The 24,918-nt window shown below is 39.4% G+C and overlaps 2 protein-coding genes across 2 annotated transcripts; one reads left to right on the forward strand and one right to left on the reverse strand.

Moving 5' to 3' along the window:
* Positions 1–58: 58 nt before the first annotated feature.
* LOC140939166 (dolichyldiphosphatase 1-like) lies at positions 59–7,879 on the reverse strand. Its single transcript, XM_073388724.1, has 7 exons — positions 7,660–7,879; positions 7,347–7,447; positions 6,209–6,390; positions 5,229–5,342; positions 4,690–4,818; positions 3,933–4,022; positions 59–2,636 (listed from the first exon to the last, which is right to left on the reverse strand). The coding sequence occupies exons 1-7, from the start codon at positions 7,862–7,864 to the stop codon at positions 2,582–2,584; spliced, it is 876 nt and encodes a 291-aa protein (XP_073244825.1). The 5' UTR covers positions 7,865–7,879; the 3' UTR covers positions 59–2,581.
* LOC140938249 (uncharacterized) lies at positions 7,849–24,761 on the forward strand. The gene is made up of 11 exons (XM_073387756.1): positions 7,849–8,180; positions 10,352–10,403; positions 13,116–13,288; positions 14,498–14,696; positions 15,510–17,734; positions 18,998–19,146; positions 19,326–19,445; positions 20,221–20,303; positions 20,593–20,720; positions 22,676–22,799; positions 23,579–24,761. The coding sequence occupies exons 1-11, from the start codon at positions 8,016–8,018 to the stop codon at positions 23,686–23,688; spliced, it is 3,528 nt and encodes a 1,175-aa protein (XP_073243857.1). The 5' UTR covers positions 7,849–8,015; the 3' UTR covers positions 23,689–24,761.
* The last annotated feature ends 157 nt before the right edge of the window (positions 24,762–24,918 follow it).

The raw sequence follows: 24,918 nt of genomic DNA on the forward strand, positions 1-24,918 counted from the left end.
ATTAGTGCACAGTTTAATATAAACTATGGTAGCATAGTATGACAAAGACTTCCAACTCAGATATAACACATAAAATTTTATCTTCTGATATACTTGATTTCTTTGCATCAAAAAATATAACTTTAAATTGAATATAAAAGGGGCCTAAGGTCTGCGTAACTTTTGCTCTCGTCTTGAAAAGTAACACAGACCTGTTGTGGCACCAGTTCGTATAAGGCCCATATTAAACGCCGCGAATGATTGAATAAGGAAAGCCAAGACAGCGGCAGTTGAATCAAATTCAATGGTTAGGAAATTTTTCCTTGGTACGCTGCCACAACGTCGCACGGCACTGAAATGGAAATGACTGATTCACACGGCGACATGTTCATGCGCCAAATAAATGTCACAGTTTCATATACTTTAACCGATCCTACCGTAAATAAGAGTGATGCATTTTCAATCACTTTTTTTTGTTTCGACTCAAATACGCCATTTGACTGTCCAATCTGACCTGTCCTATCTAAATTAGCTTGGTTAGAGACGGCGTTTAAACCGGGCCTTAAAAAAACTTTGATAAAGTCAAAAATGACATTCTAACCTTCCCATAATGTAAACGTAACTATAATAATTACTTATTTGCAGTCTATAGTCAAACCCCACTTTACGGACACCCAGTTAATACGGACACCTCATTATTATGGACAGTTTACTCGAGCCCCGTGCAAACGGACGCAACATTGTTGGGCAACAGCTCCCAACATTGTTGGATGTTACATGTTGCGTCCGTTTGAACACCCTGTTGCATGTTGTTGCGCAAAGTTTGAAACCGGTCAAACTTTTCAGCCAACAACTCCCAACATTTCTTTTGTTCCGTGATCGCCGAAGCGTAGCACAACAATGTTGGATCCGTTTGCACAGCTCGTCCAACATTGTTAGGGCCACGCACGCTCATTACGCATGGTTTACAAAGACTTATGGGTTGTATCCTCCCACGGTGCACTCCAGGTCCCAACATTGTTGGGAGTTGTTGCATCCGTTTGCACACCACTGCCAACACGCACGCAAAAATTCCCAACATTGTTGGCGCAACAATGTTAGGAGTTGTCGCGTCCGTTTGCACGCAGCCTTAGTCCCTGCTTAATACGGCCACCTTTTATGGCCCCTCAGGGTCCGTATCAACGGGGTTTGACTGTACTTTCGATAAACTAAGGGCACATTCGATAAGGCATTATTTTAGGTAAGAATACACGGGATATGTAACCAATCTCTTCTTTCGGAATTCAGAAGTCACTGACATACAAAAAACCCTTTTACGGGTTCAAAATTTCGGGAAAGCTAAATCATCTCAATCTCAAAACATAATTATGTTGAAATGGCAATCAGGCTTGTATTTGTTCTTAAACAAGCAAAACACTCCTCTCACATAAAGTCACGTGTACAACCATGAACGGGATATAAAATGATAAAGCAACCCTTACCTCCCACCCCTTCTCCACAAAAATCCAGGATAAAGTCGCACGAAGGTCAAAACGAACCCCTTTTCCATTCTTTATTTGAGTAGCGGGAGGGGGTTGATTGGGGATACCTCACACCACTCCCGTTAACCTTGTAAATGGGTGTGCTCTCCATTAGTCTCTCCGCAGCTCAGCGGGTAAAGCAGTCACCCTCAGGTGGTAGCTTGCGAACGAAGACGTATTTCCGGTCGTCGCTTCTCTCTCCAAAAAGCCCGATAATTGAGGGGTCATAGTTTCACATTCTATCGGGGACTCAAGATTTTTCCTTGTCCCAAGTTCAGGCGATCATACCCTCTTTCTCGTTCACTGTCGCGCTTCAAATCTGCCATTTATCTTAAATTATCACGAAACACGTTTTTTGTACCAGTGGACAAAACTAACATGACCGCAGCTTATGGAGAGAAAGAGCTATACTTTCCTAGGTTCCACCCCATTCATTCTTATCCTGAAATAAGGCCAAAGGAACGCGCCCTAAAACTAAGTTACAAAGTAAATAAACGACTTAATGACTCAATACATCTATTTGTTTTATAGGTTCATTTTGTTCACTGCTATAGTAATATGTGTAAGGTTGGGGCAACTGAATTTCTCCCAAATACCAGATATACAATCCCCATGTACACATTATTTGATTTTTTAACAGATAAAAAATATCCAGACATACACTACATCAGCTACAAGAGGCATAAGTCAAATGCTCAAGTTAGCATGTTTTATAAGTCTTCCGTTGGGTAAGTCCTCAATCTAGACATCACCCAACAATACCCTTGTGCTGAGAATGTGTTCAACGGTAAATGTCACCTTGTAATATTAATGGCCAATCTTGATACAAGATTTCAAAACAATATGCTAAAGCCATCATGATCTCGAAGAGTAACCGATAGACGAAAGGCAAAACGAACATTGAAACCAATGTATAATATTGATTAATTCACAGAGTGAAATGAAGGAGTCAAGTCATGGGGAATTTGACTCTCTATTTTTCGGCACCTTCCACTCTGACTGATACCAGAGTTTTCTCGTCTACATACTTCTGAACGACAGAGGTTCAGAACTGCTGCTCCTCATCGACATCTTGCTTCTTATCACGAGGAATGTGATTTGCAATAACTGTTATGAGAGCCTCGCCTTTGCCGCTTCCTAAAAAAAAAGAAAAAAAAAAACACTTTCAGTTAAAGATGTGGCCAAATTCAAATAAGACAAAAATTCAAATAAGACAAAAATTCAAAATTCAATTTTGAAAAACAAAGAAAGTGCTGCCAAAGATATTTTGTTTGAATGGTCACATCATACCAATTTCATCCAGACTTTAAAGTTAAAACTACATGACTACATCACATGTAAATGAATATATACTAAACGAATAGTACCATGAGAAAGTACTGCTTAAAATTAAAAGTTAAAACTACATACTTAATAAATAGTAGCACCTGAAAGTACTGCTAAAGAGGTTTCGTTTGAATGGCTACACGATAGGATTTCACCCACAGACTCAAAGTTAGAACTACATACTCTGTACTAGATAAATGGTTCCATCTGAAAGTACTGCTGAAAAGGTTTCATTTGAATGGTAACACTGTAGCATTTCATCCACAGACTCAACAGTTAGAACTATTATACTAAATAAATAGTAGCAGAGAATCTGAAAGTACTGCTGAAAAGGTTTCATTTGAATGGTAACACTGTAGCATTTCATCCACAGACTCAAAAGTTAGAACTATTATACTAAATAAATAGTAGCACAGCATCTGAAAGTACCGCTGAAAAGGTTTCATTTGAATGGTAACACTGTAGCATTTCATCCACAGACTCAAAAGTTAGAACTATTATACTAAATAAATAGTAGCACAGCATCTGAAAGTACCGCTGAAAAGGTTTCATTTGAATGGTAACACTGTAGCATTTCATCCACAGACTCAAAAGTTAGAACTATTATACTAAATAAATAGTAGCACAGCATCTGAAAGTACCGCTGAAAAGGTTTCATTTGAATGGTAACACTGTAGCATTTCATCCACAGACTCAAAAGTTAGAACTATTATACTAAATAAATAGTAGCACAGCATCTGAAAGTACCGCTGAAAAGGTTTCATTTGAATGGTAACACTGTAGCATTTCATCCACAGACTCAAAAGTTGGAACTATACACTAAATGAATAGTAGTGCAGCATCTGAAAGTACTGCTGAAAAGGTTTCATTTGAATGGTAACACTGTAGCATTTCATCCACAGACTCAAAAGTTGGAACTATACACTAAATGAATAGTAGTGCAGCATCTGAAAGTACTGCTGAAGAGGTGTTATTTGAGTGGTCACACCATAGGATTTCATTCACAGACTTAAAAGTTAGAGCCCCCTTTCCAAGACTCTATCATTCACTCTGGGGGTGAAAGGGTCAAAGACCACTGAAATTGATTATGATAAGAGTTTTACTTACTTCATTTCAGTTCTTGATTGAGTGTATTCAAACCACATCACTGATGGAATGAGAGTCGAGTCACGGACCATTAGATATTCACATAGAGGCCTGTGGAAACAAAGAGCTAGAGTGAAACCTTAATAATCAGGACGGTGGATCGAGGGGATGGTAGACTGCTTATAGTCCACCCTTCTTTAATTCCCTTGTATTCTCATCCCAGCCAGCGTGTTCCCAAATGGAGCAATTTTGTAAAGAAAAATAAGAGACTGCTTGCAGTCTATAGGAGTGGCAAAATAATATTATTATTGCTATGTTTTTCAAAATTGGGTTTCATCATCTCAGGGTACTTGTCTTCATATTTTACCATTTATGGACCAAAGAATATCACTTGTTATACTGAGGACTTTAAGGTAACGGTTTCAGAGTATTTTGTCATTGTTGTATTTGGGAGGGATAGTGATTTCAACAGCTAAATAGTTATTATCACAAATAAAAGAAAGCCACAAGATTAAACAACACACATGTCAAAGGCTGAAAGAGAACAGAAAAATATTTATTGTTGGAGTGACTTACAAGAGAGAATACAGTATTAATTAAATTGTTCAAGGTGAAAACAAAGAGAAATGATACGAGTAATTTAATTTGCCCAATTTGTTTGTCACATCATGATGAAAAATGAGACAGTATGAGAACTGTGTGATGTACAAGGGTTAAGCTTCACCCCAGTATATTAAAAAATCGGAAAATTAGTCTTTAATCACCATTATCTACTTACCATGTTGTTATGGTTGGAAAGAGTGGCGTTAAAACTGTTTGAGTGAACATGAACCAGGCAACACCAATTGCAGAGCCAAGGAGAAATCCATAACACACTTGATGTAGTGTGTGGTATCTAAGGTATATTCTGCAAAAGGAGGGAATAATTATGTGCTCAGGTTCAGGACGGTACCTGTAAGAAGCTGTGATCTTGTAATATTATTTTCTTACAATCACTTTGATATGCAGTGGTGGAATTCTTCACTTAAGGGTTTTCTGAGACAAAACCTGCTCTATACAGTACACATACCAGCAGATAAGTCACACTTTTTCCCTTGAATATTTCGACACAAAATAAGGAGTAGAGTTTTTCATGGAAAAAACATAACTGTAAAAACCAGTGGACCTAAGGATACCGAATTCTATATAGTTTGTACCCCTGTCATGCAAACAATAGGCTCTGTTCCTTTGGTGTCCATATTGAGGAAGTTCAACTGTTATTTATTTCTGATTCCCTTTTATTACTTTTCTTTTCAACATTAATCAGTTTGCACTCACCTACTGAAACCTACAGCAACAGCAGCTAACACAACACCAACTGCTACTAAGTGACGCCACAGATTTTCTATTAAATCATCCCAGACAGTGGTTGACTGAGTAAAATGGACTAGTCTACAAAAAGAAGTACCTCATGAGATAGACATTGTCTGAGGGCAAGCTAATAAGCATTTTTTACTCTACTGTTGAACATAGCTGTCAACTTTTTAATTCTTGTTATCTCAGATCCAACATCAAACTCTTAACTCTCACTGTCCTACATTTGTCTGTGGATTGGTCAAAAAAGACAGGCTGAATTAAAGTAAGAAGGCAGACAATAACAAAGCAGGAAACCTGAATACCATAAATTTGCATGAAACAACTCTCTGCAAGTCTTCAAGCAGGCATTTTTTGTGATTTAACTGTGCTCTTTTGCTTTAATTAAAAATGATGGGTCTTGTAAGTGCAAGTGTTGTCCGTACATCAAGAATATACATTGCTGTGTATTGTAAATACACCAATAAATATTAATGTTATTTAGAACAACTGCTTTATGGCAAAACTTGTCTGTAGTTAAAACTGGCCCACAAAGAAAGTCTTCAGTGAGCAAGTTTTTAAAAGCTAATTGTCAGCAGTTGACTACCTCATACACTGTACAGTACATGTAATATTGCATGTATACATAACCAGTATAGAGCGGTTTTCATTTGAGTGTCGAAAAGTAACTGGTTTTGCACTTTCTACACGATGCGATTGGCTTAAAAGATTCGCGCCACCTTTTCATCCAATCAGAAGTAAAACCAAAGCCAATTGTGACGCGCTCGCATGCATTTTCCCGCACTTTGCGTCAGCCACATGTAATTACTTCGAGTTTTGATTGGTTCAATGTATTGTCTGTGTCCTATGTGATTGGCCAGAGTAATTACTTTGGTTTTGGTTTTACGACACTCAAACAAAAACCACTCTATTATAAAGGTCTACTACTTAACTCAAAAGCTCACCTTATATAGATAAACAGGATAGAGTAAACTGCAAAGAAGGCCATAAACTGAGCATGATCTGAGGGCATTGCATAAGAGGAATTTGGAAACACGTGATCTGCACAGAGCCTAGGATATGCCAGAGTGTGTTTTACGATCAAATTTACAACTTCATTTACTAAAATTCCAAGAAGGAATGTCATCTGCAACAAAGCAAACCATATTATTATTAAAAATACAGTTGAATAAAATATTCTTTTGTGTATAAATACCACACATTACAGTCTGTAAATGAAAATGAGAGGTACTAAACACCACAAAAAAATAACTGTCTTTAAACTTATAGAGGTTGAATGTGCAATTGTTAATATATAATTTGTCACATAACACAGCTTATTTACGAAGTTAGGCTGGTTACCAGTTAGATTTAAAACTGAGTTTAAAATTCCTTTAATTACTTTTTAAATCCCTTATGGTTTGACTCTCTTTCATTTATCATTTCTTATTTCTCTTAGCTATCCATCATGATACAGTTATAATTATCCTCATTTTATATCCAAAGAAACACTTGGTGATAGGTCCTCCAATCGTGCCATCAAAAGACTCTGGAAAGCTTCAGATGGCCAAGTCTGTTGATGTTTTTAAAGTAATTATTTAGTTTAGCATTTTTATCATGATCATAGTTAACAAAATGTCTTGTAATTTTGTATTTTAGTACGTAACATTCTCTCATTGTAATACTTTAATGAAAATTTTCAAATTTAAACTATTATTTTTATTCATTTATTTTTAGATCGTACATTGTTCACTGATGACTGCAATGTGCATTTGAATATTTTTATGGAAACTGTACACCATAAATGCATTATTTTTAACTTGTTTGTTTGTTTGTATGTTGTCAGTATAATTATTATTCGGGGACTATTATCTGATAACATCCTCGTTGATCTACATAATTATTCGCATCATACACAGGCTCGTAAAATAATTAATGTTAATTACAAGCCAGGGATACCTAACCAGATATTAAAAGTGGGAGTGGTTGTCAAGCTTGTCAGGGTAATCACCGAAAGAACACTCGTAAAGAGAGAAAATGTGCATATTTACTACATAAAATTGAAACTGCAATTTTTATCGACCAGGAATTTGACTATCTTACCGTGTGTAATTCGCGTCTGAAGATTATCAACGTTATGAAACCAACCAAGATAAAAATTGGTAGTAAACTACACCAAGCTAAAACCTTTCCAACAAAGTCCCCTGTAACGAACAAAATAGGAAAAAAAAAACGATAAATGGACGACTGTAGTAACAGCAAGCAGGGATGTGTTCATAATTACAGAGAACAAACAGAGGTGTACGCTTTGAGTGTTTTCAATAATATCACGATTAAAATTCGCGTGGAGAAAAGGGGGTCTCAGCGTTAGAACGAAATTAAAAGCCAAGAATAGTAATAACTGAGCCAGGATTACCTTCCGGATATTCAACGTGAGTCAGAGATATCGTTTTCCATTTAACATTGTTTCCAGCCAAATCAAATAAGTAGGAATTGTCCCCATTTTCACACGACCGTCTCAACGTGTCTTCCGCCATATTGAATATCCCATGGATCTCGGCGACCCGTTTAATCCATGATGCCTTGCGTAACGGAAAGGTCAAAATGGCGTCCGAATCCATGGAAATAATATGGAAATTTGTAACTTGAAAAACTTTGTCGTTCCAAGCATAATATGTCCCAGTCGAAATCTTCCGAAAATGTGATATAACTGTTAAGTCTTAAGTCCACATATAAGGAATACAATATTGGTATCAAAAGCCAAATGCAATAATGGATGTAATCAGCGAACAAGATTGCTCGACAAGGAACCCAAGACGGTCAAGTGTTAATAGCAGCAGTTCAAGAAGTGGTTCGGCGACCGACAGATGCCGCCAGGAGTTAGACGACTATGGTGTAGATTTTGATGTCAGGCCTCCAAGTGGCACCAACCATCAGGTAAGTTCATTAGAAGACCGTATTAAGTTTGATTATATCACTGAAGACTTGCTTTTCTGCACCAAACACTAAAGCAAATTTCTGCATTTACACTGTACCTAACTAAAGCTTTATTTCAACTGATCAAAAATATAACTTTCACATCACTATCAAATTAGTTTCTTCAATTATTTTGAGACTTCATCTCCCTCCTGTTCTCATCTCCTTATACAGGGCTGGGTTGTTCAAAGCAGGGTTAACGTAACCCAGGGTTAGTACAAAATTTGAATTCAGGTATGAAAGCTAAAAAGCAAATTCAGTTTAATTCTTTTTGTCTACAATTTGATGATTAAATACTCTAAATAGAAAAGAGAAAATTCGCAAGAAAAATTAATGCTCTTGATGAAAAGAAAAAGAGACGTGGGTTAATATTTAAACCTGGGTTAGCGCTAACCGGCCTTTGAACAACTCGGCCCAGCTTGACAAATCTCTGACAAATATGCTCCATTGACTGACTACAAGTAGGGTATATAGACCCAAGGGAGTGGGACTAGGGTGCTTCCTTATAAGAGGCTAATGAGGATGTGCGGCAGGATGGGGTACCATTTTCCCAACTGGATTGACATAATGGGGTCGCATTTTCAATAGAGTTTCTAGAATAGGGTCATACTTTTTCGGATTTTTGGGGGGTAAGACAGTTCTTCATATTTACAGTTAGCATACGTACCAGAATGTTTGTACTGTAGCCTGTGTAAAATACAGTGTTCTTCATTCTAATTAAAAAGTGAGTCAATTCATAAAAATAGAAAGTGACTAAGTTAGGATCACGAAAATTACATATTTGCCCCAAAGTGACTAAGATGGGGTCTATAATAATTAATTGGCCACAGAATAGACTATAATGGGGTAGGGGTGCTGAGAGGCCAGTGGCACATACCCAGCAAAAATTAACCCAAGTACCCCCCTTCCCCCCGCTCCCCAGATATAATGGTAAATTGGAGACTTCGTGAGACTGTGAGACCCCGGTTTCAAAATTTGAGACCGAGACTTAAGGGTCCCTAAGAGCGTTTTTCTCAATTCCAAGCCCGATACTTTCCTTCTGAAAATTCTAAGCCCGAGACACAAAGCGCCAAAAATTTCGAGATGATGGTACAAAAAAAGCCTAATAAAATGGCCGAAAATGCTGGAATGAAAGCTAGCACAGTGGAAGCCCACCAATTTACTGCTTTGTCTTGTATTACTGTTGTAATGTACGGGCTCATTTCGATAAGCTGTACCCATGAACCCTGAAAAATTTGTTTAACAAAGACAAAAAAACGACAAATCCAAGACTCCAAGACCCGTTTGCAAAAAAAATTGTGACTGCTCAACGCAAAGATTACCCAAAAATGGGCTTAATGATACCCATCAAAAACGCTTGCAATATTTTGAGAATGGGCCAAAATTTTGCAAGACCCACGTTATTCAAGGTACCATCCTATACCCCTGCAAGTCATCTATTTGTACATTTGCTAGTAGTAACAGCTGTACTACATGCGTTTTCCGAAAAAGTAAAAGAGATAGAAATAGCCAATTATGGTCCTGCTCATTCACCAACAAGAACTTGTTGGATAACGTTCAGAGGTCTGTTTAACAGCTGCCAGCTGCCTGAGAATATTTAGTGTTAATGCATGTATGGAATTAAATGTTTGATTGAGGTTGTTTTTTAATTTTTGCTAACATTTGCCATGTATACACTCAGGAATTTTATTGCATGCCATTAATGCAGGTCACATTCCACTTGCAGTGAGTGCAGGTCATTGCTCTTTTGATTCATTGTTTTAATAGTCACGCACAGTTTTCCCTCATAAACGAAAACTCTTTTGCTTTTATATTTGCGATTACATGTAGGGTGAAAAGACTCATTTTTTTTCCTTTTCGTTTATCTCTGGAACAGGTCCTATCTGGGGCATGTCTCTGACATATAGAATGTGACCTGTATTTAAATTGCCAAAAATCAAAAATTACTTTGCTGTTGTTTCTCAAATTGAAGAGTCATGAGACTTGTCCCTTGAGACAAGATTCTCATCTCTCAAGACACTTGCTTGTCTCTAAAGACAAAACTCTTATCTGGTTAGAGGTTGGTAATTTTCTCCTGTCCAGTTTTGTAACTTCAAACCAATCACTACATGAACAACTTTACTTTTTTTCAGCAACCAGGGAAACATTTAAGTATAGACACAAGATTTTCAGAGCTCAGCCTTGGTAAGACAACAGGTTTGACTTGACCAATAGTATAGACTATACCACTGTTACTTATAATAAAAAAATTCCCTTTAAAGAAGCATTTGAAGCATTTAGGTAATTCAATAAGAGATCAATCAATCAGTCAGACATTCCATCAAAGAGTCTGATGGTCCCACGGAAAATTCAGCGGGTGTTGAGAAACTTTCAGTGTTAGCATTTTAGCGTTGTTTAAATCTGGTGATATTGGCAAGGTATGAAAGCAGTCAAAAATTATCAAAGGCTCACCAAAATGCCAAGACACTTGTTTGAAAAATCCAAGTTGTTGTGGCAAAAAGTTACAGTGCAAACACTTAGTGGCTTGTTACAAAAGTTAAATGCTTCCTAGATATTTTGACCAGATCTTAATGAGACCTCATGATTATTTCCTTGGTGCCATATCCGGTCCACCAATAGCCTGCGAGCAAGCTCTCCTATTTGGGCAAGCGAAGCGAGCCTCGCGAGAACGCGCGAGCGTGGGGCCGAGGAAAAGAGAGCTTGCAACCATCTCTCATAAATTTTCATTTCCACCCCGGAAACCCCGGGACTCCGCAAAGCGTGAAAATTGTCACCGCAAACGTGCGTCAGATTAGAAAAGTGACAACCGTCTGTCAAGTAAGTTTAGACAGCCGAGGGCGCATAGAATTATTTATTTATAAATCGCTTTCGCGACAGCATTAAAGCAATGTTGTTAGTATCACTGATATGTTTTTTTTTTTTTTCACGGGGACATCGAACTTCAAAGTGTCTGCTCGGATAAGAACTCACTACTTTTATTCTCGTTTCGTTTACTTTTGAAAGGTCGTCCATACTGCAGCGTAGAAATCTACTCCCCATCGCAATGACCAACAAAAACATCATATATTTGTCCGTCTGGAACTGGAGAATAGCGTTTCCGGCACTTGGTTCTCGTAAGGTTTATTCCAGTTGCTTCCAACTCTTTCCCTTTTCCTTCTTTACGATCAAGCTACACAGCTACACTGTCAAGTACACGTTTCTGAATTTTTCTACCCAGTAGAATTCAATCAGGTGAAGAAACCGATGTTGGAAGACAGCGCTTTAATCACTCTTCACTTTCATTCTCCGGGTTTTCAGAACTAAACAAGGCGCTTGACACAAATGAATACAACTGATGAAGAGTTTTCATTTTCCTTCTACAAGAACTACAAACTCGGTCCGACTTATCCTCAGCACACAATAATATTGTCTCTTTGTGAGAATTTAATTACAACAAACGAGCCCGTCTGCATTGAGGGCTGAAACAAGTTCTCGGTACCAATCTGATCCCCTGAGAACCAAATTTGACACACAGGCGAAGCGGGTGCCAGCTTGGCCTGTTATCAATCAACTTTGATTTCCGGAACGTCATTTTTCAGCCAATGGTATTTCCCTTCGTCTGGGCGAAGTACAAATGAAAATTTGTAAGGGATGGTTGCAAGCTCTCCTTTCCTCTGCCCCTCGCGGCTTCGCCGCTCGCTCGCGCATTCTCGCGAGACTCGTTTCACTCGCCCAAATAGGAGAGCTTGCTCGCAGGCTAGTCCACCAACCAAATTCCCCAAGAATTTTTTTGGAAGATGTTAAGTCTTTATGGTTACCAAAGTTAAAAGTGCATTCCGGGTAATAACTATCCAAAGCTTACTTGTGTTCACTGTAAGTATTGCATTCACAAATTGATTTTTCTAGCTCGAATTGTTAAATAATGTGTCTTTTTTACTTCCTTTCTATTGATGCAAAAGTTAATGTACTATTGTCAATTGTAGGGTGTATGTTTTCAACATTATATCATGGGGGCATTGCATTGTAAAATAATAATAATACTATTAATAATAATAATAATATGTGGCCAGCAAGTGGAGAGCAAATGCAGATTGTGTTCCCAACATGAAGAGACAGTGGACCATATTGTATCTGGATGTGAGGTATTAGCCAAAACAGAGTACATCTCCAGGCACAATAATGCTGCAGCATATCTCCATTGGAGCATATGTAAAGATCATGATATAGAGATTGCAGACAAATGGTACGAACACGAACCAGAGACCGTGATACACAATAAAGATAACAACATCACCATCATGTGGGACATGCCAGTCAATACTGATAGAACTATAACAGCGAACAGACCAGATATCATCGTTAAAGATTCAGTGAATTCCACCTGCAAACTTATTGATATGACTGTTCCATCAGATAGAAACATCGCACTGAAGGAAACTGAAAAAAAATGCAAGTACAAAGACCTAGAACTAGAAATACAGAGAATGTGGCATATGAAAACTGTAGTGATCCCTGTGGTTGTTGGTGCGCTTGGTACAGTGAAGAAGGGTATGGTAGAAAACATCAAGAAAGTATCAGAGAGAGCTAGTATGACAGAGATTCAAAAGATCTGCATGCTGGGATCTGCACGAATCCTTAGAAAGGTGCTCAGTGTATGAACAGAATGATTGACTTGAGTGACTGACGCTCTAGGTGCATGGTTTACGCCCGGCTGATGCGCAAAAAGAACACCAGCAAAGACTGTGATAATAGAGATAATAATAATAATAATAATAAGATGATATGGATTCTTCTTTGGCTTCTCTTGGAGAATGCACAGAGATAGTTTGCATGAATCTTTGTTGCGGAGAGAAAAATAGACAGTTTTATGACATAACTGTCTAGTAATTTACTTATTACTGTTTTTTCCTTGTTTAGAAGACTCCTCATTTGTTGCTGAAAGTGAACGAGAACAACATAGATATGGTGCAAGTAGATCCACTTCTAGGAACAAGAATAATCTGAGCAGGGTACAGGTTCCAAAAGGGAATTTTTATATCAGTTCACCATTCAAACAAGGCCCAGAAAAAGATACTAAAGGACCAATAATGGTAGGTCAGTGTGACTTAAGAGTACTCTTTCATTCAGCTGTATGTTCGTTCTTTTGTTCGTTCATCCATTGATTCTTTCATTCATTCATTCCTTCATTCAATCATTCATTCATTCATTCTTTCTTTCTTTAATTCTTCTGTTCGTTCGTTCACTCATTTATTTGTTCATTCGTTCCTTCATCTGTCCTTCTATCCATTTCTTGTTCTTTCATTCATTCAGATGACCTCAGCGGAGCTAGTCACCTTGCCATCCAGTTGTCTCCTCAGTTAATATAAATAACACACTGTATGGTACAGTGTAGGTAATAATGTATATAGTGTGTCAAACATGAAGCACAGTTCAAGGCGTTCCAGCAGTGCTGCTCTAGCAGCATGTGGTAGCCTCTGGCACCTTAATTTTGCTTTCAGTAATTAAGAAGTAATTTTTTGTCTCTTGAAATTACATTTGTATATGTTGGTCACCCTGGATTTCATTGGTAGACAGCACTGGGCTCCCTTCAATATTATTTTTTCTTAGAGCACAGCCTTGGCTTCTGGAATCCCCCCTTTTTCTCTTTTTTTGTTTGAGCACTTGGCACTCTAGGTTTCAGATGATAAGGTACTAACCACTTCAGACAGTCATGTTGGAGCTCAGGTCACCCTTTCAAAATGGCTGGTTTCACCCCTTCATGAAAGTTCTACATGTAGTAGTCTACACTTTCTGCAGTTTGTGTCTTTGAAACACCACACACAACTTTTTGATTTATCATAGTATAGACTTATTGTCGTTCGTTATATTTTAGAATTTGTTCTGAGCTCTGTTGTGGTGGAATAAATCAATAGAAATGCATGATTATTCATCCTAGAACCTCAAAGCAATTTCTTCTATTTTATTACCCCACGACTCGGAGCCCAAAGTGGTTTTGAAATATCAGAATACTTTGGTCTATTTACCAGGAAGTACAGTGAAACCTAGCAGATTTGAGTGGACACCCACAGGACCTTTGCTGGTGTCCACTTAACAGCGGTATGACTGCTAAATACAGGCTGCTTGTTACTGGAAAGAAAAACATTTAAAACAAACTGAGCCATTTGTCCACTTTATATGGCATTCGCCTTATTCAGGTTTCACTGTATGATATTTCTGTCTCAGTCTCCAATGGTTTCTTGGTATGTCTCCTTATCTGAGTATAACCTGTATCTCTCAATTAAATGATTTGTTGTGTTTAGGTTGTAGACCCAAGCCATCAGTTAAAACAGCAAACTATGGCAGGTGTTTTGAAAGTGAAGAGGCAGCTGGAGAGTGAAAAAAGAGCAAGACATTTTAGACTGCATCACTCACAATTACAAAGGGGTAACCTCAGACCACTTGGTAGGCCTGTGACAGCATCTGGTCCAGCCATGAGCCAGTGTAAAGGCATTGTAGCTGGTAAGCCTGTGCACTGCATGTCTACATTTGTGTGCGTCACATTTTAAACAAACCAGCTTGAACTGAAGAAAGCATATTTTCCTGGTCGTAGAATCTCGAGTACTATACACCTGTACAAACACTTCCATTCTATATGGCTGGGAGGGAGAAGGGTTATTGCAAGGTGTACGTATCCATTTCCTGTAGAAGCCACGGTGGTGCAGAATCGCATGCAAATTATCGTGGCACCCGACTATAACAGACTCCAAGGGGACATGTCATAGTGCCTGTATTAAGTGGGCTCTCAGACAAAACGTCGCGGGCACTTTGTTTTAACGATTCGTAGATTCAAAGGAGCAATAACTAAAAGCAAAAAGCCGAGGAAGTGAAACTTGTGTCGTAGGAGGCAGAAAACTTTATTAAACGACTACAGTGTAGTGAGAGGGTCAAACATCGGAAGATAGACTGGCTGATCAAAATCCAACACGTCACGCTAATTTGCTACCTTTTTTAGTTATATAATCGTATTAACCCGTAGAATTCTTTCAATGTTTACAATCAGCACATAATTAAAATAGACAGTGCGCCGCTGCACATCGTAAAACGGGGTTGACGATATATTAGAGTCTGTGACTCGGGACACGGAAAAGTGTCGTTTGTCCCTATTAACCGGTGTCCATATTAAGCAGGCTGATTTTAGAGAAAGATATGAGCTTTTCGTCGGGACAAACGAAACTGTGCTTGATGTACGCGTGTCCGTAGAGCGGGGTTGCACTGTGCTTGTACACATTACAGAAGTTACAGTTGTATTTATTAACGGTTTCTCTCCCACAGGTTCAAGAAGTTACCACGGCTTTACCAGACAGCGTACAAAATCTTCACAACCCGACGGCGATTGTCACCTCTCCAACTCGAATAATTCGATGTTTGGTTTGGCAAGGCCCGATAGTCCTCATCAGAAGTTGCGTCCAGAGAGTACCTTCCACAAAACTTCGTCTGCGTCTTCTGCCGATCCAGCTAACGATGACAGCGATGGAAGTTTTTCAGAAGACGAAAGTGAAGACAGTGTTGACGTTGAAATCCAAGTACCTTATGATGAGGGTTTCACACACTACTCGACGTCTAGAAATGAAAGTAACTCAAAGCTTACCAGTACTTGTAAGCCCTATATTGATCCTGCTAATAGCAATAGGCCACGCCCAGATGATGATAGTGATAAGGAAGAGGGTCACTGGGCAAGACAAACAAACCAGTCTGTTAGTTGCCAAAATAATAAGGGCTGTGGGAATGGGACCAACAAAGAACAAATGAAAAACAGCAGGAGTTCTCAGGGAAAACAGGCGCGTTTTGGGAGTTGTGAACATGAAGAAAATAGATGCTCAAGCGTTGATCGAAACGTCACAAGCGATCTGGTAGATTGTCTGAACATTTCAGCTTCAAATAAATCGACTCCGAAAATTAAAAACAGCAAGAAAAAGGAAAGGGGTCGTCTTGACTGTAGAAAATCAGAGAATCGTGAAATTAGGGAGTCTCTTAGTAGTTGTTCTGAACTAGGGAGTGATTACAAAATAATCGATGTCCACATCGTGGTTTCAGAGAGACAACATGCGACAACAGAAGGACAGCATGTGACAGCTGTTGGAACACATGCGACAAGAGATCAACGCAATGCGTTGATATGGGAACCTGAAGACAAGAAAACGTCGAAAGAACACGTGATAACAGACCGACAAAGTTCGGCAAAAGAAAGGCAAAATGGGACGACAGAGAGCTTTGGTGAAAATGAAGGAAAACTGATTCATGGTTTTAGGAACGATTTTGTTAAGGTCGAAGATATTGATGACAAGTTGGAAATCGAGGCCCTAGATTCTGACCGAATACCTTCAGCAGATATTTTCAGAGTACTTGATAATCTGAACCTGAATACTTCCACGATGAAGCCTCCAACTGCTGGTAGTAGGTTCAGAAGTAGAAGAGTGCAGTCTGCTGGGCATGCTAGAACTAAACGTGACTCGCTTTTGATGAAAAGAGGCAAGCGACCTACTTCAGCAAAAAAAGCTGATGAGAAAAATAGCCAAAAGAACAGTTCTTCGGAAAATGATATTTCCCCATTAACCTTTGGAAGAGCGTCGAGTTTGAAACCAGATGCGAGGGAAAAAATCCCAGGTTATTTTACTAAGGAGTATCAAAAAATATTAAAAGAGAAGGATGCATATGGCAAACAGATGGGTGAAGTGGATATCGGCGCAGCTCCTTCTAACGGCCTCTGTATGGCTCTGGTACATGAAGCCAAGGATTTAGCAGAAGGTACATGTAGAAGTGACTTCGTTCATAATGAAAACGGCGTAAAAAGTTTGGAAACCAGCTCAAGCTGCACTGGAAAAGAAGTCGGAAATATTTCAGAGATGCCAAATACTGAACGGACTACCCTAAACCAGACTGACTTCGTGGGCCATGATGAAGATTTAGAAGGGATAAACAGTTCTGTGAACTCTGCCTCATCCGGGGTGTTCGTGACAGTGAATAATAACAGAGAACTGGGGAGTGCTAAAGATGCAGAAGATAGTAGTTCTGGTGTGGAATCAATGTCTAGTGTTACTGAATGTTCTTCCTTTAAACGCGTTGGCGTTGCTACATGCAGGAATAACAGCAGTCAATACATTCCACGGGGTTACAGAAACGAAAATAGCGGTGAAGATGAGAATGATCTGGATTTAAAGAGCACCGTAAATGATGATGATAGCGCCGGTGGAGAAAGCATGGTTGATGAAAATGATGGTTTTAGAGACAATTGCGATGAAAATGCCAGTAATTTGGAGGTGGTAGCTAAGCCGAAACCTCTCTCCGAGTCAAGGTACAGCTCTATGTATGCAAACGACGTTGATACCGAATATTTCAGTTTACATTTTACTTATTTCTGTTTCAAAATTAAACCCTCAATGTCATTGATTTATTTTCGGGTAATCACTTTTGGTCGGTTAAGGAGGTTGTGGTTGGAGGTTAACCCTTTAAGCCCCAATAGTGACCAGCAGGCAATTTCTCCTAACAATCAATACTGGGCGATAAATTAGACAGGTCATGACTCGTACCCAGATCTCTTGTTGACGAAGCCGAAGGCGAGATCTGGTCAAATCCGATTTGTATACAGAATCGCCTGTCATTAATGTGATAGGCGATGAAAGAGCACATACTCGAAATGAATCCTCAATTTTAGACGTGTTAAACAACCAATTTGATAGAGCAGTGAATTTTTTTCCAACAAAACGTGGTTACACGTAGACAACACTCACGTCATTCGCTCACAATCTAGCCAGTCAAAAAGTGTAATTTTCTTACATGGACAGATCTCGCCTTCGGCGTCGTAAACAACAGATGGGTACGATATTAGTCATGAGAATGAATGAAATGATCACTAAAGATGAAATGTCATCACGATGTTGAACAAATTCTCTCAAGCAGTACCATTAAAAATGTGTGAAAAACAGTGTGCAGAAAGTGCATGTTGATATTGGGGCTTCAAGGGAGGGTTAACGGAGGGTGGGCGAGTAGAAGCTAACGGAAAGACTGATGACAATAGCGTTTATTATATGGCTGAATCCGCGAGCGTGCAAGATGAAGCGAAACCTGCATTCTAGTTGGCTACACGAGCGGTTAAGATGGGCCTATCTTGCCTGCTCGGGATTCCCCGCGTTGGTCCCGCAAGCAAAAATTCTCTTTGGCCATATATTAAATCCTTTATTGACCAGGCGTGTTCGGTCAAGATGGCTGGATAGAGAGATTTTCGTATGACCTTGAAAAATGGTTTGGGAAGTGTTCGTTATTTGTTTGTCAGCCAATGGATGAAACTATCAAAACATGGCCTATTCGTTTTCCGGCCAAAGAAAACCCTAATATGGAAAAGGCATTGTTCGATTGGCCAATCGTGTTGCAGTATCACGTCAAAGCGAAGTACCGATTGATTTCTAGAAAGTTCTCGGGCATGAAGTTTTTTCACCCTAGCGTTCGCTTTACCAAGCAATAGCCACGCGCGTTTGTATCCGTTCGATAAACCAATCAAATCGCCCTATTTCCGTTCGTTTGTTGTGTCTGTTTTGTTCGCGCGTTTTCATTTCAAGGTCATGCGAAAATCGCTCTATTGGCCTCGTTGTGTTTTGCGTTTCTATTGACTTCAACTTCGTCGTGGTTGATAAAAATGCAAGAAAGTACTTGGCCAATATCCAGTCATCTTGACCTCTCGCTTGCTCAGTAACGCATATAAATCGCCAAAGGTTCTATGATTGTAAGTTTGTTGGTTGAAGGGTTCAATCTGCTGTACATACTAGAAATGGTTAGAAAAACGTTCCTTTGAGCAAATCCAGTCGCCTTTTAAACAGACAGGAGACCAGTTCAGCAAAATCGAGAATCTTGTGAGGGAAAAGAACCTTAATAATATCTTGGAAAGTGATTTCGTCTCATTAGCATGTGGGAGAACGTGAAATTTGAAGAAAATGCGAGGGAAAAAACAGATTACTTTACTAAGGGGTATCAAAGCACACTTGAAGAGGAAAATGGGAACTTTGATTTGAGTACATGGCGATCAGCAAGTGTTTTCCACCAGTGAGGCAAGCTTGACAATCCGTAACTGAAGTAACTTAACTCTTCGTTTTCTAGATACCTAACACAGAAGAAGCAGATTGCGCCCTTTCCACCTGTCTGCTTCCGTATCAATGCAAGGCCCCCTGAAGGGCGTTTGTATTATTTTGCCTATGGTCCTGATATGAACCCTAACAGGTTGGTACACCAATCTTATTGTATGCTACCTGGTTAGCTCCGGAATTGGATAAGCGTCGTTCTGCCAAGCGGGAGGCCGCTGGTTCAAACCCTCACTACACTAACACTCAGTGTCTTTCAATAACTGAGGAGAAACTGTTGCCTTTGTAAAGACATTAGCCAATTTTATAGACTTTCTTCCAGTCTTCTCGGATAAGAACAACAAACCATAGGCCCCGTCTCACAACCCTTGCAGATATAAGTTCTGTGGACTGTCAAATAACCCACACACTGTTCGTAAAGAGTAGGGGACCCCGACCCTATGGTGGTCTATCTCTCATCGGGGAAGGGACTGTAATTGGCCCGCAGTAATTAGCTCCACGCGCTGGTGCGGTGTCACTGCCAAGGGTGGGAGAACCTGAGGAAACAATAAAAATACCTGTGAAATAACTACAAGTACTGTTTAGAATATTTCCAGAATATTTTTAATGGCGAAAGTTCGAATAAAGCAATTTTTATCTTGCCTAGGATCATTAGAATTCTCTCAAATTTCCGTTCAAACAATTGTGCAGGCATACTTGCTAACGAGGTTTCCTTAAATAGCATTGTCAAATTAGTCCTGCTTCTGTCCTAGTCGTAATTAGCCGAATTTTTGACGCAGAGTTTTTTTCACAGAGTTTATGTACTGGTATGACCAGGCCACTATTAGTGTATTTCGTTTGAATTACAATTAGTCCTAACACATTGTTTTAAAGAGGTGGGTGGTTTAATTCTTTACTGCTTTCTTCTGTTAAAGGATGACTATATACTTGCGACGAGAGCCCAAGACGCGACTGTGGGGGATTCTGTTCGGGTTCCAACTCTGCTTTAACAAGCGAGGTGAGAATTTCTTTTTTATAGAAATGTTAAAATGAAGAGCGCTGGATAGGAGGGGGAAAATTGCCCCTTTCCTTAATTTGTAGCATGCTAATACAACCGTCTCTCTTTGCCGCTAAGGGCCGTTTCGTGAAACGTCCCTAGCGGCAAAGTGCGAGGAGAGACTGCTGTATTCGCAGGCTACAGCTGTATTTAAATTGTTATTAAGCACATACTAAAGCTTAGTTTTTTTGCCGTATGGTAAAGTTTTGTTATGACCATTTTGATCAAAATCTGTTACGCTCGTTGGCAGGTACTTGTGAGGAGGCTGGTGGTTTCCCAAACATACAGTTTAATCCAGAACACTCTGTTGAAGGATGTGTGTATGTCATTACAAGTACGGACCTGGCTATGTTGGATAATTGTATGGGTTATCCTAAGGTTAGTGACTAATTGACAAAATTGCAGAAAATATCATCTAAACTAAAACGACCGCAAAGACTCCCGAAATGCATCTCCAACCTTTGTTCATTTCTTTTCTGGGATGTAGGGGTTGAAGGGGGTGTGTGTGTGTGTGGGGGGGGGGGGGGGGGGGGGGGGATTTGAATAAGCAAAAGACCGCGTAGGTACGTACCTAGATAACTGATTAAAGTGCAGGTTGCGCGCGCGATGTATGATTTCCCAGGGCAACGTCAAGTTGTCGATGGTGTGTTTGTCATTATTTCCTTCAACCATGTATAATAAAATAATTCTAAGATTCGTTTTTGTGATATCCGGAATTATCAAGGTCCGGGTAAGTGTTATTGGCCAAGGCTTATGGAGATGGTGATCTGAACATAGGCTAAACAGACGTTGTCTAAAACTCAAGTGTTCAAAGATTTATGATTGATATAAGTAAAAAACTTAAATGGTGCAGTTTTGGTGAGTCTTTTACCATAAAGTCGTTGCTTTAGAAAACTAGAATTCGTCATTTTTAACTCGTGGGTACGCGCGAGCGTACCACGAGTTATTGCAGGGACAGGGATATGCAAATGAGTCACTCGCTCACTCGTAGTAGACGCACTTCGTAATTAATCGGGTCCGAACTCGAGAGCGCGAAGATCTATCGTTTCCAAAGAAGCACGCGCTCGCCAAAGTTCGGTGGCATCAAATTCCTCGCTAAGAGCGTGCATCGTGCGCTACAGCACGGTTAGAGGATAGAGGTCTTACCAAGTTTAAGAAACGCAGGAATCTTTCAGATTAGTTCGATTCAAGGGCCTTTGACTCGTCTAGGCGTTAAACTTGACGTGAAGATGAGCATTTGCTCTTCGACTCCTTCAACTTCGACGCTGGCTTGATCTCCTACCTTGTAGTAATGTAGTAGGTTATGTGTATGAATGAATGTATGGTAAATAACTACTTCTTCTTTATAAGGACTCCCCAAGATCACAGGGGGAAATGGATGTGATTTTGAGCGTTAGTTTTAAAATAACAGCGGAAATCGAGATAAGAAAACATAAGCTTATGTTTTGCGTCCTACTTAGCGGAGGAGTTGTGTCGGCTTTGTATCGCATGTGCTCTTTCATTGCCATGAAATGTGTTTGCATTGTTTTTTACTGTCAGTAACCTGGTTTCAATTAGCCTTAATTTCATCCGATTGCTTCGAGTCGTTTTTTCAATCGGTCAAGTATGGCTCGATCGTTTGCCGGCGGAAGTTCCATGGAAAAGGCATTAAATTTGAGACTTTTCACCAAATCATGTAATCATCCTCCATTGCGTAGTGGCTATGTGAGGTCGGGTCAACTCGAAGGTACCGGGTTCAAATTCTGCTAACGACCTTCTTTTTCCCTTCTTCCTTTTTTTTTTCTTTTTTGTTTTGTTTTGTTTGCTTATTTGTTTTGCTGTTTTCTTTTTCTTTTTTTGTTTTTAAATATATACCTAAATAACTGTTAATAAAGTGCAATAAACAGCAAGAAAAGTATTGTCTTTCCGGAACAGGGAAAGTATATTTATAATCTGAATTTCGATCATTTCCTAAAATTTACTGTGGGAAAACCAGGGGTGATATCTAATGTATTATTTTCTAAACAACGTACCCACGAGTTGACGATAGTCTTTCTTTGATTCATAACGTGATAACACGAATCAGCCAGTCAATGACGGGGATGTAGCGAAGCAAATGGGTCGTGGACCTGTTGTACGTTCTAGAAAAGATGAAAGCGAACAAGCAAAAGAGGAGGGGGAAATCTGGAAAGGGGTGGAACAAGACCATGACTTTTTTTATGCCCTAACTCGACACCAATGAAAGTCAGAGAAGCGATGAGAATTCGCTTGACTTATTTTTCAGTTAAAGTAATGAACGTACGTTGAAAAAATATTTGGACTTGCTTTTAACTGTTTTTGTCATCTCCTTATAGCATTACACTCGTGCAGTATTTCCTGTTTGGATGCTCAATAGTACCAGTCCCTCTCAACATGGCGTAGCACAGTTCTGTGTGCCAGCGGTTTTGTACGTTGCTCAGAACGAGTGGGTCACGGACGGTAAGGGGCTTGTTTTGAGTCTATTGTACTTCTCTATATTTGTTTAACTTTTGTTTATTTGTTTGTTTTCTATTAGAAAGTCTCCAAGTCATCAAAAAATGCTTACCTGCTTTTCTCTTGCCAGTGTAATTTGTAGCCCTTTTTCCTGAAAACCCATAATACGAGAGGCTGTGAAATGTTGCAAAAAATAATTCCATTTTTTGTTTGTTTCTTTTAGAATTTCAAGTCTTGTGCCTGAAACTCTCATTAACCTTGTCTTATTTTTTGATACTGAAGAGCTGGTCGGTCAGACCGATCATTTTAAAATGAAATAGGTTTTCTCGAGAGTTTTTGCTAAAAACCCCCATTGCTACGCATACTACTTAGGAAAAGACAGGTGTGAGTAGTGAATCATAGTAGTACCCTAACCTCGTATTGGTTTCTGGCAATACTGAAACTCTCGTCACGAATGGATGTGTCTGGCCTGCTAGTTCTAAAACAATGTTAAGCGCCGGAATCCCCCCCGCCCCCTCCCACGGAAAACCTTGGTGCGGTTTTAAAAAATAAATAATAATAATAATGATAATAAAATAACCCTCCGAGTAGTCATTTCTTGTGTTTGTTCTCTTTGGCAGTCGAGAAAGCTGAAAAGCTGAACTTTCCGTTATAACTATTATTTTGCTGTTCATTAGGGTTTAACTTCACTATTCAAGTAAAGCCTATGGAAAACAGCCCTGTCTTCTCTTTTTATTAGTCGAGTTTTTATTTTTACATTTCAATTCATTTGTTATTTTATGCAGATTCCTCTCAAAAGTTGGACTGCAGTTACAGTGTGAGTCAATGTATGAAAGCTTCTGACATCCTGACACCAAACTACGTCGAGTTCCTTTCCAACCAAGCCACCAGCTAACAAACACTTGGTAGCTAGAACAGCGCCCGCCTGGCGGGATCGCCACGTCAGCGCCGCATTGAAAGTTTGCACATCAGCGCCGAGAATGGGGAGAGACGCTTTGAACTCCCGCCTGCCCGAAGACTAGTGTTTTGAATGTTTTGCTCACTGTACAGACGGAAATGTTTGGTTGGGTATGAACAGAAACACGTCAATCAAATGCTACTTGGGAGCTCACACGTCTCCCATGGTAAACGAAGCAAACCGTAACATTTCTAAACTGCACGGTTGTTCCACTACAACTGCAACATAGCCATTTCGCTAAAACGTTCATAATTTCGGGCTCTGTAAGTGAATTTGGCTGACAAATTATGCTACCTTTATCTGTGTAGTTTTATGACAGAGTATTGGTGTCAACTAAGGGCCTGTTTACATGGAGGTGGGGGACCCCAGATAGGTGAGGTAACATGTGGTGGGTCACCCCACCTATCTTGTAAACGTCATAAAATTAAAATGAGAGATTATATTGAAAGGCAGGTTACTCCACCTAAGCGGGTTACCTCACCTAGCAGGGGTCCCCCACCTCCATGTAAACAGGCCCTTTTGCAGGACATCAGTCACGTGGTGCAAAACCTCCAAGCTGGTATGCGAGAAACGCAACTTGGACAAGGCAAACAAAGACTTCACATCACTTGAAATGATAACTTCTTTTAGTTGTCTTGACCCTTCCTTTCTTTGTCGGTTTGTACCACGTGACCTGTGATATGACAGCGTAAAAAGTCATGTTGTAGGTACTAAGCTCTGATACAAACAATGATTTTAGAAGGAATAACAACTCATAGCACTCAATCTCAGTGCTTGAACGTTACGTCGAATCTTTCTCCAAGGGGTAAAGGTTATTTATGGATTATCAAAAACGGCGCTCTAAAAGAAATTAAGAAATCTATACAGAAATAATTGTACTACAAAACAAGCAGTGTTTGTAAAAGTCTTTAGAGCATAGACAAAGCCCTTTTTCTTGTTTTTTATGTATTTATTTATTTTTGAATATGAAATTATGTATTTTCTTAAAACCTGGAATAAAAAGTGTTCTTATTTAACAGACTGTTTATTAATATTGTTATTGCTGTTGTTGATGTTGTTGGTTTTTACTCGTTATATTCGTTTTATTACGTTCCTTCATATTTATGACAACTTACGAAAATTGACAGTGGAAGAGAGTAGACGGCAAACCTTTTGTGACACGCTTGA

This window comes from Porites lutea, chromosome 5 (assembly GCF_958299795.1).
Source record: "Porites lutea chromosome 5, jaPorLute2.1, whole genome shotgun sequence".
Lineage (NCBI taxonomy): Eukaryota > Metazoa > Cnidaria > Anthozoa > Scleractinia > Poritidae > Porites > Porites lutea.